Source organism: Prionailurus bengalensis, chromosome B1 (genome assembly GCF_016509475.1).
Source record: "Prionailurus bengalensis isolate Pbe53 chromosome B1, Fcat_Pben_1.1_paternal_pri, whole genome shotgun sequence".
Classification (NCBI taxonomy): domain Eukaryota; kingdom Metazoa; phylum Chordata; class Mammalia; order Carnivora; family Felidae; genus Prionailurus; species Prionailurus bengalensis.
The window spans coordinates 140839028-140853241 of NC_057344.1; the positions used below are offsets into that span (position 1 = coordinate 140839028).

The following is a 14214-nucleotide window of genomic DNA, read 5'->3' on the forward strand; positions in this document are numbered from 1 at the left end:
CTAATATTACTTTTTGAGTGAACAGATGCTTGTGAGTGAACAGATGCTTCAGTAGTATACTTTTTTCATGGTGACCATCAAGTTCTTTGCCAATTTACATATATATATATATATATATATACACACACATATGTATATATATGTATATATACATATATAATATAATTCATATATATGTATATATACATATATATAATTTATATATGTATATATACATATATATAATTTATATACATATATATATAAATAGTTCAGAATCTCAAATGATGCAGTTTTGCATCTAGTGTGTGCAGTGCCCTGGTTTTATTAATAGCATTTGGCATGTCTTTAAATTTGGTCTGTGGTGCTATTAGCTCTCTCTGATGTCAACCAAGGCCAACCTTTAGTGGAAACTATTTTCTGTGTCTATTGAGATATAATGAAGACAGATGGCAACACATATTTGAAGAAACATCCTTATAAGATGCTCTGTTGTACAAATGATGGAAGTGCAGATATGAAAGATAATGCATCAATTATCATAGATGGGACACCTGATCCAGTGTTCAATCAATCAATAACAGTATTTAATTTAGTAAAAATTAGCTAGAGTGTTTAAAATATTTGCCGTCTCTGTCAGTTGTCGTTTAGTGATGACAATTTTAATATAATGGACCTATTTTGATATCTTGAACATTTGAACTTGTGCAATTACTTGGTGAAAATAAATTATAAACTGTTTTGTGTTTATGGAACTGTTTATACATACAAACATTGAATTATTTGGATTTCCAGTTGTTTTCCTTTTTTAAAAAAATGGTTATTTATTTATTTTGAGAGAGAGAGAGCATGTGTACAGGGGATGGGGAGAGAGAGAGAGAGAGAGAGAGAGGGAGGGAGAGAGAGAGAGAGATGGGGAGAGAGACAGAATCCTAATCAGGTTCTGTGCTGTCCGTGCAAACCGTACCACGGGGCTTGAACTCAGAAACTGTGAGATCATGACCTGAGCTGAAACCACTGTCAGACGCTTAACTGACTGAGCTACCCAGGTGTTATTTTCTTAATACAGGAACATGGTAAACACTAGATGGAAAAATCCAATTTAGGACAAATTTTATTTTTTAAAAATGCATACACTCTCCTGTCTCAATTTCTCCCCAGTGCATTCTCCGTCCCTCTCTTTGATTGTTTTTCATTTGGAAATGTTTGGGGTGGTTTGGGTGAACTTCCTCTCAAATTATGGGTTTCTGGATTTCCAACATTCACAACTTACTGGCTTTTTCACATAACTTTATTCTGCTTTATCATAGTCATAATATGGTTGTTGCTTTGCTTACTAGAAAGACATTTTTTATATTCTCATTAATTCATGTAACCTGTATTCCCTAAGCATTTATCGGTTGTACTACATGTACAAAACAATTTGCTAGTTCTAAAGGGTTGTATAGTATAATATCCTATTTTTATACCCCAAAAGAGTTTGTTTTTAATAGAGGAGGTGATTCGTATACTCAACCAATATAACATAAGGTCCAAAGAAATATATTTAAAAAAATCAATACAAACTTTAGAGGGGGGTAGGTAATGTCCTGTGGGGAATTCAACTGAATTACTTTAGATGATGAGTCCAATTTTATGACTCATTGTCTAAAATGCTTGCCCTTCTTTTTTCTTTTTTTTTTTTCTTCTTTTTACGTTTGTTTATTTTTGAGAGAGACAGAGACAGCATGAGTGGCGTAGAGGCAGAGAGAGAGAGAGGGAGAGAGAGAGAATCCCAAGATGACAGTGCAGAGGCTGATGTGGGGCTCAAACCCATGAAACTGTGAGATTATGACCTGAGCTGAAACTAAGAGTCAGATGCTCCACCAACTGAGCTACCCAGGTGTCCCCAAACTACTTGCCTTTCAATGAATGTGTTACTGGAGTCACTTTTCCGTTCAGTAATGTCATTTCTATAAAATTCATTTTATTAAAATAAGTATTAATATTAAACTAATGTAAATGTATTCTTGTATATTATATAAGAATATAAATGTATAAATGAATGTATAAATGAATGTAAATGTATAAACGTACATTATACAATATATTGCACTATATAATCAATCTTTAGCTGTTCTTAGCTTCTGCTTAATGTAGTGTGATTTCTTTAATCTCAGACTTGAATAGAAAATAAATATCTAAATAATTTTGAACCTTTTTCTTTAAAATCAAAATACCTTACAAGGGATAAATAGGGTCTGGCTTCAGAGATGTATACCATCAATAGTACTTAAAGGTATTTATTCTCCAGTTTTATGGAGAACGCCACAAGAATTAATCATTTGATTTTGCTATTGGAACTGTCTTTTTGAACTGTATGATGGATTACATCAAATTAAAAGAGAAAGTCAAGATACACACATTTGTCTTAAATATTTTGAGATCTGATTTAATTATGGTCAATATTGGTAGAAGAGACAAAACTAAGACAATTTTAGAAATTCACACAGGTCATTCTGGGTTGCATATTCTTTGACATGACCTTTGGAAAATCTAATTGTAATTTCTTTTTTTTAATGTTGACTTATTTTTGAGAGAGGCAGAGAGACAGAGCACAAGTGGGGGAGGAGCACAGAGAGAGGGAGACATAGAATCCAAAGCAGGCTCCAGGCCCTGAGCTGTCAGCACAGAGACAGAAGCAGGGCTCGAACCCACGAACTGCGAGATCATGACCTGAGCCGAAGTCTGATGCTTAACTGACTGAACCACGCTGGCCCCCCCCTCATTGTAATTTCTTGATTTATCTTATTCTAAGCAATTTTTAAAAAAATGGTTACAGTTTCCAGTGGATTCAGTCTTTAAGCCTCTCATAATTTTTCTTGATGTTTGAAACATTTTCAGTAATGCTGCCAGAGGTGTGCCTGAAATAACTAATAAAGAAATTGAGAACTGATCTCCTTAAGGGATCTATTTTAAAATAGATTCCCTCAGACTTGCTGGCAGGTAGAGTAGATTTGGAGGCTTTACGGTTTTCCTTTGACCCCTCCGTCTGTGTGGCTCACCGTTCTTTTACCTCAGATCGGCCAAAGTGAATGCTATAATGCTCCATTTTTGTCAGAACCTTTTTAGCTCCATATTCCTTTAGCAAAACTTTTCTGTTTTGTTCCTTTCAGAGTCTTGTTACCTGTATCGTGTTAAAATATTTAAGGAGGTCACTGATTTGAGATACTTGCCCTCCAAGAGGGCATGTTAACCTTTGACAGTGGTCCTCAATTCTTTCCCCAATTCTTAATTGAACAAAGGTACACAGTCTTCAGAGGCATGAGTGTTGATTTTAGGAGATAAAATAACAGACCAAGAGGAGGTCTTTGGGCATTGAAAGGTCTGTGGGTGACCATGGAATCAATCTTTTTGGTCATTTCTGAGTTTAAATAGGCCTCATCCAGAATGTCTCAGATATAAAATTTTACTGTATTTGTTTCCTAATCACTAAAGCTTCAGTTGCTTTGTGAAAAGTGGATTCACTGAGAAGTGATCTTAAAAAGTACAAATGATTCCCCTTTTCAGTGATGCATATTCAGCAGCAAAAATTACCAGCTGACTTTTGGAGTCTGACAATTTATACTTCCACTGTTATTAAAGAAAGCATAGAAAGCGTTTCTATTTCCTTCTTTCCTGTTCTAGTTACGAGCAGGAGATGCTAGAGACCATTGTACGTCATCTGTCTTCAACTCTGTCAAGAAAGGAATGTCGTTCAAAGATCATCTGGAATTTGTCTGAATTTGATAATGAAGTGCAGAGCAGTTCTAAAAATAAAGACAGGATTGTTGGGTCCATTCAGACCAGCTTATTTCATCATTGTTGTTTTTCACTTGTAGCCTTGTGCCTTGTATGGTGGTTTCTGTTTCTCAGAACGAGCTAAGAAGGGCCATTCTGTTCCTGTGCTCTGGGCATGCTGGAGTACAGAGTCTGTGTTTTTGAGGAAAATGTTGGGCTCATCTAAGGAGCCTGTGTCCTCCAACCATAAGGTTTGCTGCATACAAGGTGGGTTAGCATCCGTGGGAAAGGAGGCTGAGAAATCGGATAGAAATGCCAGAAATACAGAAGTGCTTCTTTATGGATATTATATTGAACGTCTTGATAAAATGACATTAAATTTTCAGAATTAAAGAGGGGGTCTGATTTGCTATCTTGTTTTTGCCTAATAGGGAAAGTCAGCATTGATTTCATGGCCATCAAGAAATTTTAGTTATCTGTTTGTATTCAAGGCTACCAGACTTTGAGGCAACATCCGCTTTATTGGTGCCTATTTATATTTGCTCTAATCGAGTAAGGGTTCCTACAGTATACAATTGTAGAATATATACTGGAAGACAGCACAGAAATTTCCTAAGAGCTTGGTAGCTGTATATATGACAGTTAATAGGTTTTTCTCTGCCATCTATTAAACTTAAGGGGAGGACCTTGAGGTTATTAGCAATCTTATAATGCACTTTACATGTTATAATTTAGTTCTCTATCTCGGTCTTCTTTTTTCCTTTTTAGATACTAGCTCAGTCATGCACTGAAATCCTGGAATTGCGGCCTTCAAGTGTCTGTGTAGGGGGTAAGTGGTTAGAATTTAAAAATACCATATAAGAAATTGTATTTTTTCCCCCTAGTTAAAATATATGATTTGAAACTCGTGTTGGAATGAGAATAACAAAATTAACTTTTTTGGCATCCTTTTCTGTAAGAATTTTTAAATAATTCCTTGAAATATTTCTATTTTAAATTCAAATTTTTTAAGATTGGAGTGTTATTTTAAATAATGAACATATTGTGTGACAGGCTTTTAGAATTTTCTGTATATTTAGTTCATGTTTGAGACCTTTCCTATGACAAGTAAAATAAAATATGAGTTTTTTTTCTTTTATCTGATTATACAGTCATGTATCTGTAGACTTTGAGCTCCATGATTTGATGACCGGCCCGAAGTGCAGTGCCCTCCAGCTCAGGGCACAGAAGGGAGCGATGTATGGGTGGATGGCAGGAAGGAAGCAGGTGGCTTCATTAGCTAAGAACAGACTCAGGTTTTAGCATTTCCAGGCTGTCCTTACCCAAAGAGAATGTGATTCTCTCTGGCTTGTTCTGTTTCTTCTTCTTCAAGTCTGACCTGGAGTTCATTTTAACCTGACTTTACTAGAAAAGGAAAAATATATTGGGTCTGATGGAAGAGGAAATGTGCTGTGTAATTTACCACCGAGCCTCCCAATCTCTGGATATAGTCTTAAATTCTATATCTTTTAGACTCCCTAATTAATGGTTGAGATGTTTAAAAGGAATAGTGCATTTGAATGTCGCAGAGCATCCCTTTGCCTTTATAACTTTACTTAATCTTCATACCAGCACTATTTGACATTTTTATAATCACTGGTTCAACAGATGAGGCAACCCAGGCAGAGTGGGTCAGTATTTGCTTTAGTAATTGTCCTATTTGACTCTTGTCTATCTGACTCTGAAGCCCATGATCTTTTGCACAGTCACATTGTAAGTTTTACCTGCCCTTTATAAGTAAAATTCCTTTTATAATATACTCCATGCAGAGTGGCATAGCAATATTTTCTTGATAATACATTACTGTATATATGTTAGATTTTGCTAGGAGATTGCTTGAGAAGATGGAGAGTTAATCACTGTTAAAATAGTTAATATGCCTTCTTCTAGCTAAATAGCAAATGTTTAATGGCCTATCAAGGTATGTGATCAGTTAACGTTTTTTCTAGCATTTTATCTTACTGTCTAACATTTAGTGACTACTTCCCCTGTATAGAGTCCTGAGCAATATGTTGAAAAAACTTCCTTTATTGACTGGTCATAGATGATTAGTAATCCAAAGTGCATGTCCTCTGCTGGGTTCTAAATTTGTATGTAAAAGAAAATGAAACCAGATTAGTAATGTCAAGAAACTGTTAAAGAACTCTGTCTGGGGTGTCAGAGATTAAAGAAAATACAAAACTGTTCTAAGAAACAAAGAACATGAGTAAGTAATTTTCTTTACATTCCCACATCTTAATACTTGGGAGTACAGAAAAACAAAGAGGGTTCTTTCCTACTGATATTTGCCTAAGGATAGAATTTCTTCCTTTCTTTCTTTCTTTCTTTCTTTCTTTCTTTCTTTCTTTCTTTCTTTCTTTCCTTCTTTCTTTCCTTCTTTCTTTTTTCTTTCTTTCTTTCTACTGGGGACAGAGAAGACAGGGTAAGGGGAAGATCCTGTGGTACGTGGGAATAAGTGTTAGGCTTTAGTTCTAATTTCTTGGTTACTATTGGAAACCACTTTGTTTAAAAAATTAAATAATGTCACCTTCCTATGTGACAATCAATGATATCTTCCCTGAATTTCCCTAGAGGGTCCGAGAAGCAAGTAGAATTGGAGACAACGATGTCTTCATTGTTACTAGTTGGCTGAATACTATGAAGAAATTAATTCTGTGTACCTTGACCTTTCAAGTTATGTCTTTTTATTCTTTGTAAAGCAGGGGTTAAAATGTTTGTTTTTCTTTTTGCTTCTAGAGGAATTTCAAATTGTTTTGAATGGAAGAGGATTCATCTTGGGCAGTCGGAATGGGAGTGTTCTCTGTACTTACACTGTAAATGAAACATACACAAAAAGTAGGTTCCTCATAATCTTTATGTTGCTTGAGTATCTTTACAGCATATAAGTACCAAGTGTTTTCCTCTTTTTCCCAGCTGAAATCAACTATGCTATATTTTTCAATCAAGGAAGAAAGAAATGAAGTCTGGTGAGAGTACCAGTAGTAATAACAATTTGTTGTTGTTGTTGTTGTTTCATGATTACAACCTTTGTTCATAACTTAAGAGATGCTGAACCCTATCCTGAGCAGCCTCATTTTACGGGTGGTGGTCCAGTGGCTGAAAGAGTCAAATAACTTGCCTGTGGTGACACAGCCAATAATGGGCAGAGCTGAGAGTTGAACCCAGTTTTCCCAACTTGATTCTGTGTGGACTGCATCAACTGCTTGATTTAATTGCCTCTTTCTCCAGATTTATTTATTGTCACTCTTGCCTGAAAATCTAACTATCTTGGACCACTCTACTACTTATTGCCTTATTTTATGCTCATTCATTTTCTTCATCTAATGTCCCAATAATTTGCCAGTCAGCTTCTGGAGAGAGGCTTTTTGCCTTGTCGATATTTCGTATATTTTATGTTTTTGAATGTTTCACGTATTTTTATCTTCAGTGCCCACCCAGCACTGTTTATTGAAAATTATCATATTTATGGAATGGGGTTTTATTTTCCCTAACATGACTTTCAAAAAAGCAGATGAGGATAGTGTTTTTAATCTTCATTCTGAGAAAAACTCCTTATATAGATCTTAAATATTCTGAGCGTTTTGGGTCTCTATTGAGACATTTTTTCCTTATCGATGATTATATTGGCTTCTAAAATTTTAATCTGTAAGGCAGATACCATAACTCTGTGAACTCTGGTGGAATTATGTTTTGAGAGGTTCATCTACAATTTTGCTGTTTTTCTGATGGTACTAAGCACTCCAATAGCACAGCTTTGGCTATGTACACAGCAACTGTTCAGTGTGTGTTTGTTGAATTAACGTGGTGAGGATCTCAGCATGGTAAATGTCAGAATTAATTCCTCTCTTTCCTGTTAGAATCATCATTTTGGTAAAGCAAGACAATAATATTTGTAACAAATGCTTCATAGTAGATGCTACAATTGTAGAGGACAAAGTAATTTTATTTTTATTCACTAGCCATCTGAATCTAAGAGTTAGCTTTACTTAGCTCCCTTCGGTTACGTGTTTGATTATAATATAAACATATTTATCCCTTAGCTACATAAGATTAAGTTTATTAAACTAAATTCTCAAACAAATGAGTAGAGTCAGGTTGTATTTTCATCCCTCATATCCAGGATTATCCATTTGTTTATGTAACTTTTCTGAATATTTATAGTCCAGATTTTTTTGATCCTATATTATTAAAATTATTAGGGCAATTTAAGCATTCTGTTTTATGAAATGTATTTATTTATTGTAGATACAACTATTTTATTGAAGCCTTGAAATACCTTCATTCTTCTTTGGATATTCATCTTTTCTCCATTGTTTTTAAAATTTTTTTAATGTTTATTTATTATTGAGAGACAGAGAGACACAGAGCGTGAGCAGGGGAGGGGTAGAGAGAGGGGGAGACATAGAATCTGAAGTAGGCTCCAGGCTCTGAGCTGTCAGCACAGAGCCCGATGCGGGGCTCGAACTCACAAACTGCGAGATCATGACCTGAGCCGAAGTCGGTCACTCAACCGACTGAGCCACCCAGGCGCCCCTCTCCATTGTTTTTAAATTCTGCTTTTAAAATATATATCACTTATCCTTAAAAGCCTAAGATACTTAAAAAATGGAGATGGAGAAGATGATAATTTTATAGTATCTACAAATACATGTGAATTTAGTCTAAGAAAAAAACCACAATTTACCAACACTGTATATCAGTGAGGCCTAGAATCTCTATTTTTTTCATTCTCTTTTCCTTCTCCTCTTTTTCAATGAGAATCTATTTGGTTTTTCATTCTAATATATATCTAATGTTCCACTGTTAAACCCTTCTTGCCATTATGTTTTAATATAATTTAAAAATTATTTTTCAAGTTTATTTATTTATTTTGAGAGAGAGAGGGAGAGTGGAGGAGAGAAAGTCCCCCATATTGTCAGTGCAAAGACCAACGTGGGGCTCGATCTCACAAACCATGAGATCATGACCTGAGCTGAAATCCAGAGCCAGATGCTTAACCCCTGAGCCACCCAGGCATCCCATGTTTTTCATAATATTAATGAAACTGAGAAAAAATAAAGCTCTTTATTAATTCAGTGCCATTTTATTTTCTAGGTGTTTACCCAGTAAGTGTGGAGCTTAATTCTATGCTTTGTCCCGCACCTACACTGAATAAAGTTGGAGAGTAAGTACTTCATTTAAAACATACTAAAAACATTTTAGGTACAAATTATTAGGAAATGGTGACAAATATGCATCAATTATTTTATTGCATCTTTTTTTTTTATGTACAGAGTGAACATGAAATACTAGTTCTAGGCAAACTACTCTGGCTAGTACTTTAACCATATATACTCTTAGTAGGTTGAAAATGCTTCAGTCAGCTTTATCGTATTTCTTAAATATTGATTAAAAGGCTCCATAAGTATTTATCTGGATGGGTAAGAGATATTGTTAGAGCCTTTAAATAATCAGAGCCAAAGCATTATTTTGAACTGTGTAGTATTAAATTTACACATGCCCCTACACACATCTACACACACATGAGTTACAAAGTGAGATTTTGACTAATTACTATGGTGTTTAAATATCAAGATTAAAGAGCAAAAGGAACATGGCTCAATAAGGCATGCCTTGGACTAGGAAGTATTTGTGCTTTAATTTAATATCCACATCCTATGAGGTCTGTTTTCTCATGTTCTTTGGTGTGACAATATAAACCATAATGATAGCTGGTTAAAATAAAGGATGTTAGTTTGGAAGAAGAGCGTTTATTTAAATCACCTAAACAGATAATTTTGTTCATAATTTAGTATTTCCATTTGTGATTTTTTTTTTACACTCTATTATGAAGGAAATGATTGCAGACAGTTCAGATATTCCTTAGCCCAAAAGTAGTGGAAGGAATATGTTTAGGATAATAAGATACAGAATTACTTTAAATTGATCTTGCATATAGAGCAGAGGCAAATAAAATATACAAGGTTTATTAGCTTCTCCTGGTTTTTCTGCTTCTGTTCTTGGCATAGCGATCCTTTTAAAACTGTTCATTTATATCACCTTTCCCTTAAATCCTTGATAATATTTCCTGTTCCACTCAGAGTGAAAATCTAAACATTGCCATGTTCTACAAGGTTCTGTAGGATCTGGCCCCTCACCGTGTCAGAGTATTCATCTTCCTTTTGCCCCTTTTGTGATGGTCATACAGGCCTCTTTGCTGTTCCTCAGCTACGTTGGCACTTGTATACCTGTTGTTCCCACTGCTTGAAATGCTCTTTTCCTCATGGCTCATTCTCACCTTCTTTAGGCCTTGTTCACCTGTCACCTTCTTGGTAAACCCTTCCTGGTCACCCTATTTAATCAATACAGTCTTTCTCCTCTTGCGTTTGGCACTCCCTATTCCCTTCTCATGGTTATTTTTTTTCTCCCAAGCATTTATTTTCTCTTGGGTCTCTTTCCTGCTAGGATAGATTTTGTTTTGATTCCTGCTGTATCTGTAACACCAAACACAATGCTTGGCACACAATAGATTCATAAATGTTTGCTAGATGAGAGGATGGATGCATTTTCCTCAAATATTTTGAATTACGAGTTATATTAAGAGCAAAAAAGTACCTTTGATTGCTGGGGGTGATCAGAGACTTATATCAGGTAGGAGAAAAATGCTCAGAATCCTATGGGAGGGGCATGCCATTTAAGAGAATAGAGGAGTGCGTGGGTGGCTCAGTCGGTTGAGCGTCCAACTCTTGATTTCAGCTCAGGTCCTGATCTCACCGCTTGTGGGATTGAGCCCTGCATCGGACTCTGTGCCGACAGTGCTGAGCCTTCTCGGGATTCTCTCTCTTCCTCTCCCTCTGAGTCTCCCCAGCTCTCTTTCTCAAAATAAATAAACATTTAAAAAAAGGAAAAAGAGAACAGAAAACTATCTTGACTTTTTAATAGCAATGATTGGTTAAGGAAGACATCTTACCATCTTTTCCAAAGTAGTTATAAAATGCAGTATGCCTGTTTTATCCCAGACACTGAGTTTGTATTCTCTAGAATTTGCCTCTTTTTTTTTTAAGAGACTATAGAGACTGCTGATATTCTTCAGTGATTTGTAGATTGACTAAATACCCAGGACATGTGATTAAAAAAAAAAAAAAACATATAGAACATAATAAATATCAGACATGAGAAGTCATCATTTATTTGGCTTTTGACATTAATATTTCACCTACAAGAGAACTGGAGATTTGGGGGGAAGGACATTTTAGATAATTACTTTTGCTTTCTCTTGCTTTCCTGCTTTCTTTTTGGTATCAAGCACGTGATACCACTGAGGCAAAACATGAGGTTTTATTTGTTAGTATATTGGGCACTTGGGGATATCATTATTGTTCTTCTAAGTATGTTGCAAGTAATTCAGACCTTTCCTTTGCCTTGACTTTTCTTTAGATACCTCTGTAGGTGACGAGCTCTCTTATGAGATTGGATAAAAATCAACACAACTGAAACAGTTTAGCCTTGTAAGGTGACTGATGCTTAATATGTTTGCCTAATTAGCTTTTGGCTAAGAATTCAAACCCATTAAGTAGCTAGTTAGTCTATGTTTCAAATAAACACATCTGGCCCAAGAACGAATGAAGGGTTTTCCTGTGTGAGGGTGACAGATGTGGTGATGGTTCCCCCTGTTCTCTCACTTCAATAATTAACAACACCCTGGTGAAGTAACCCTGGATAGACAGCCTCAAAGGCAGATGCCTAGTCTCAGAGCTGGACCCGTGGACATGTGCCTCATCTCATTAACCTGCTCTATCAGTTCCTTTCGCATCTTGCTGTTACTTCCTGAATTCCATTTTTGTTTGAGGATTATTCTTTTAAAAAAACCTAAACACTTGTGAATGTTAGTTTGTAAAAAGGTTAATATGAAGATGCTTTGCTTGCAGATGGGGACAAAGACTATAGCAGCAGAGCTAGGACCATAGCTTTGCATTTGGAAATTGATGTTGTGGAGTAAACAGACATTAAAACTGCCTGGGCAAATCTTATCCAGGCCTATCATTAGTTAGTGTTATTGAAATGGGTCTTTGAAGTACTTTCTTTGAGAGAGATTTCCGTTTATTAAATTTTTTTATTTGATATAGATTTCCAGATTGAGATGAATGGATTCTTAATATTTATTTATTTTATTTTACTTAAGTTTATTTATCAATTTGGAGAGAGACGGAGACAGTGTGAGTGGGGAAGGGGCAGAGAGAGAGGGAGGAGGGAATCCCAAGCAGGCTCTGCACTGTCAGCCTGGAGTCTGACACGGGGCTCAAACTCTCGAAACCACAAGACCATGACCTGAGCTGAAAACAAGAGGTGGACACTTAACTGGCTGAGCCACCCACGTGCCCCTGGATACTTAGTATTTAAATGGGAAGAATGTAAAGGTGGTGGTAATGAGGTCGTTCTTCTGTACTTCTTTCATTGGATACAGTTTAATTTTAAAATGTCATGTGATTAAACAAATTGTCTTACCGAGAGAAATCTGTAGATTGTTGACAGTTTACTTCTGCCAGTGGCTCACTTGTACCAGTGTTTTAAGTCTGAATAGGAAAGACTCTGTGGAGTTCTTTGAATCCTCCCCACCGCAGGGCATTCGCCTTATGGTGTAAGTGCACGTGTCCCCAGTACTTGAAGGATGGGCTTCTCCTCTGACCCTTGTTGAGTGAGATGTCAACAATAGCACAGCTGTTCTGCAATAGTTGAGATCCTCAAACCTGTAATTTGGCAAGAAGAGCAGAACAAATTGGGTAAATATACATAAACACATTGTGAAGAAAGAAAAACAGAACAGAATGAACCAGAGCCTTATCCTACAGCTTGTTTGATAGAGATGATTTAAGGAGGCATATGGTATAGTTAAATGTGCTTTCAAAAACATTGGCCAGAATCTTCTGGCAAATATGAAATAAATATCTAAGTCAGATGAAACTGATAGTATTAGTTCTCTTAAAAGGCAATGTGGGAAGACACATGACAGAGTGTTTTGAGTAAGAAGTGGTGGGACATTAGCGTATGTGGAAATTTTTAGGCATGTGATATTGAAGGTTCATTCAGATGAATGGTGTGGCCACCTTGGGGTTAGAGCCTAACTTGGTAATAGAACCTTTTTATTTTCTTCTTCAACATTGTTAGTTTTTCAATATGATCATTTTACCTGGAATAAAATTGATTCATTCCACTTCTCCTTCTTGGCTGGACAAATTCTGCCTTTAACACTGCTTCTCACATGAACACTTCTTTTCAAAAATATACCTATGCATGCATGTGTATATATATCTATACAATACCTAATAACATTACCTTAGTAGCAGATGATATAAGAATGCCTTTATTCTCTCTTGTTTTCATTATGAGGAATGACACTTGATTTATTTATTTTTATCATAGATTCTAGGACAGTAGTTATGTCTTTACTTTGAATGTAAGCATTAGAATCTTGGTGAGATGGGTTAAGGCTGAGGACCATCTCTGTTTCTTTATTTCTCTATCCCCCACCCCAGTGGTGGGGCATTTTATCTTTTTTCTTTCCCATAGTGTATTGCTTTCTGATTATGCGTATAAATGTGATCAGTTCATCTAATCCTTATTGGGGCTCCATCCTCAGTATTATTTTTAGTTCTGGAAATTGTCTTTTAAGAGGAACAATTAGTTGGAGCACATCTAGAGGTGGCCAACAAGATGTTGCCAAGTATGGAAATGCTAAATACAATGTAATTGAAAATACTCTAAAATATGATTCAGGCATGACATATCAGATGTCTTCAAACATCAGCTCTGTCATGTGAAAGAGCTGACTTATTCTTTATTGCTCTAAGGAAAGGAGAAGGAAAGAGCGAAAGGTAAAGAGAGGCACATTTCAGCTCAATACAAAGAAGATCTCTGACAATTTAGAGAATGTTTTGGTAACCACAAGTGTTCAAAGACGGATGAGATGAGAGATATATGATGAGATAGAGATATCCTTAGATATGTGTTTCAATCCTCTTAAATACTGCTTCTAAATTTTGTATTATTTTATTCTTACTTTTTTTTGCTATTAATAGGGGATTTGGCTTTTTTTGGATGAAAGGCACTAAAAATGAGTGATTATTTCCAAGTATCTTTTCATTATTTTATTAAAATATGCAAAAACAGTTAGAAAGGGATTATTTTCAGGGTAATGCTGTAAACATTTGCAGTACAGCTTCAAGTGTGATGGCCAGCACATTTCTGAATACAGCTTTCTGTTCTTTCTGAAATCTAGCAACTTCCCAACTGCAATGTTTGTTTTAGTATACACATATTTTGAAATATCTTAAAAAGAAATTATTTTATTCAAGAACCCTTTAACCACGTTAAAAAGATATCCTTAGATAAAGCATTATTTGCATATATACTTCTCACTATAAGTGAAATCTAGTGAAATCTTTATTCACAAATATGAAG

General features: G+C 35.6%; 1 protein-coding gene across 1 annotated transcript in view; it reads left to right on the forward strand.

Moving 5' to 3' along the window:
* Positions 1-14214, forward strand: part of ANTXR2 (ANTXR cell adhesion molecule 2) — a 155896-nt gene that overhangs the window by 39854 nt on the left and 101828 nt on the right. The window contains exons 8-10 of the mRNA XM_043572387.1: positions 4507-4567; positions 6514-6612; positions 8872-8941. Coding sequence (XP_043428322.1) covers positions 4507-4567; positions 6514-6612; positions 8872-8941 — 230 coding nt within the window. The remainder of the gene's footprint in view (positions 1-4506; positions 4568-6513; positions 6613-8871; positions 8942-14214) is intronic.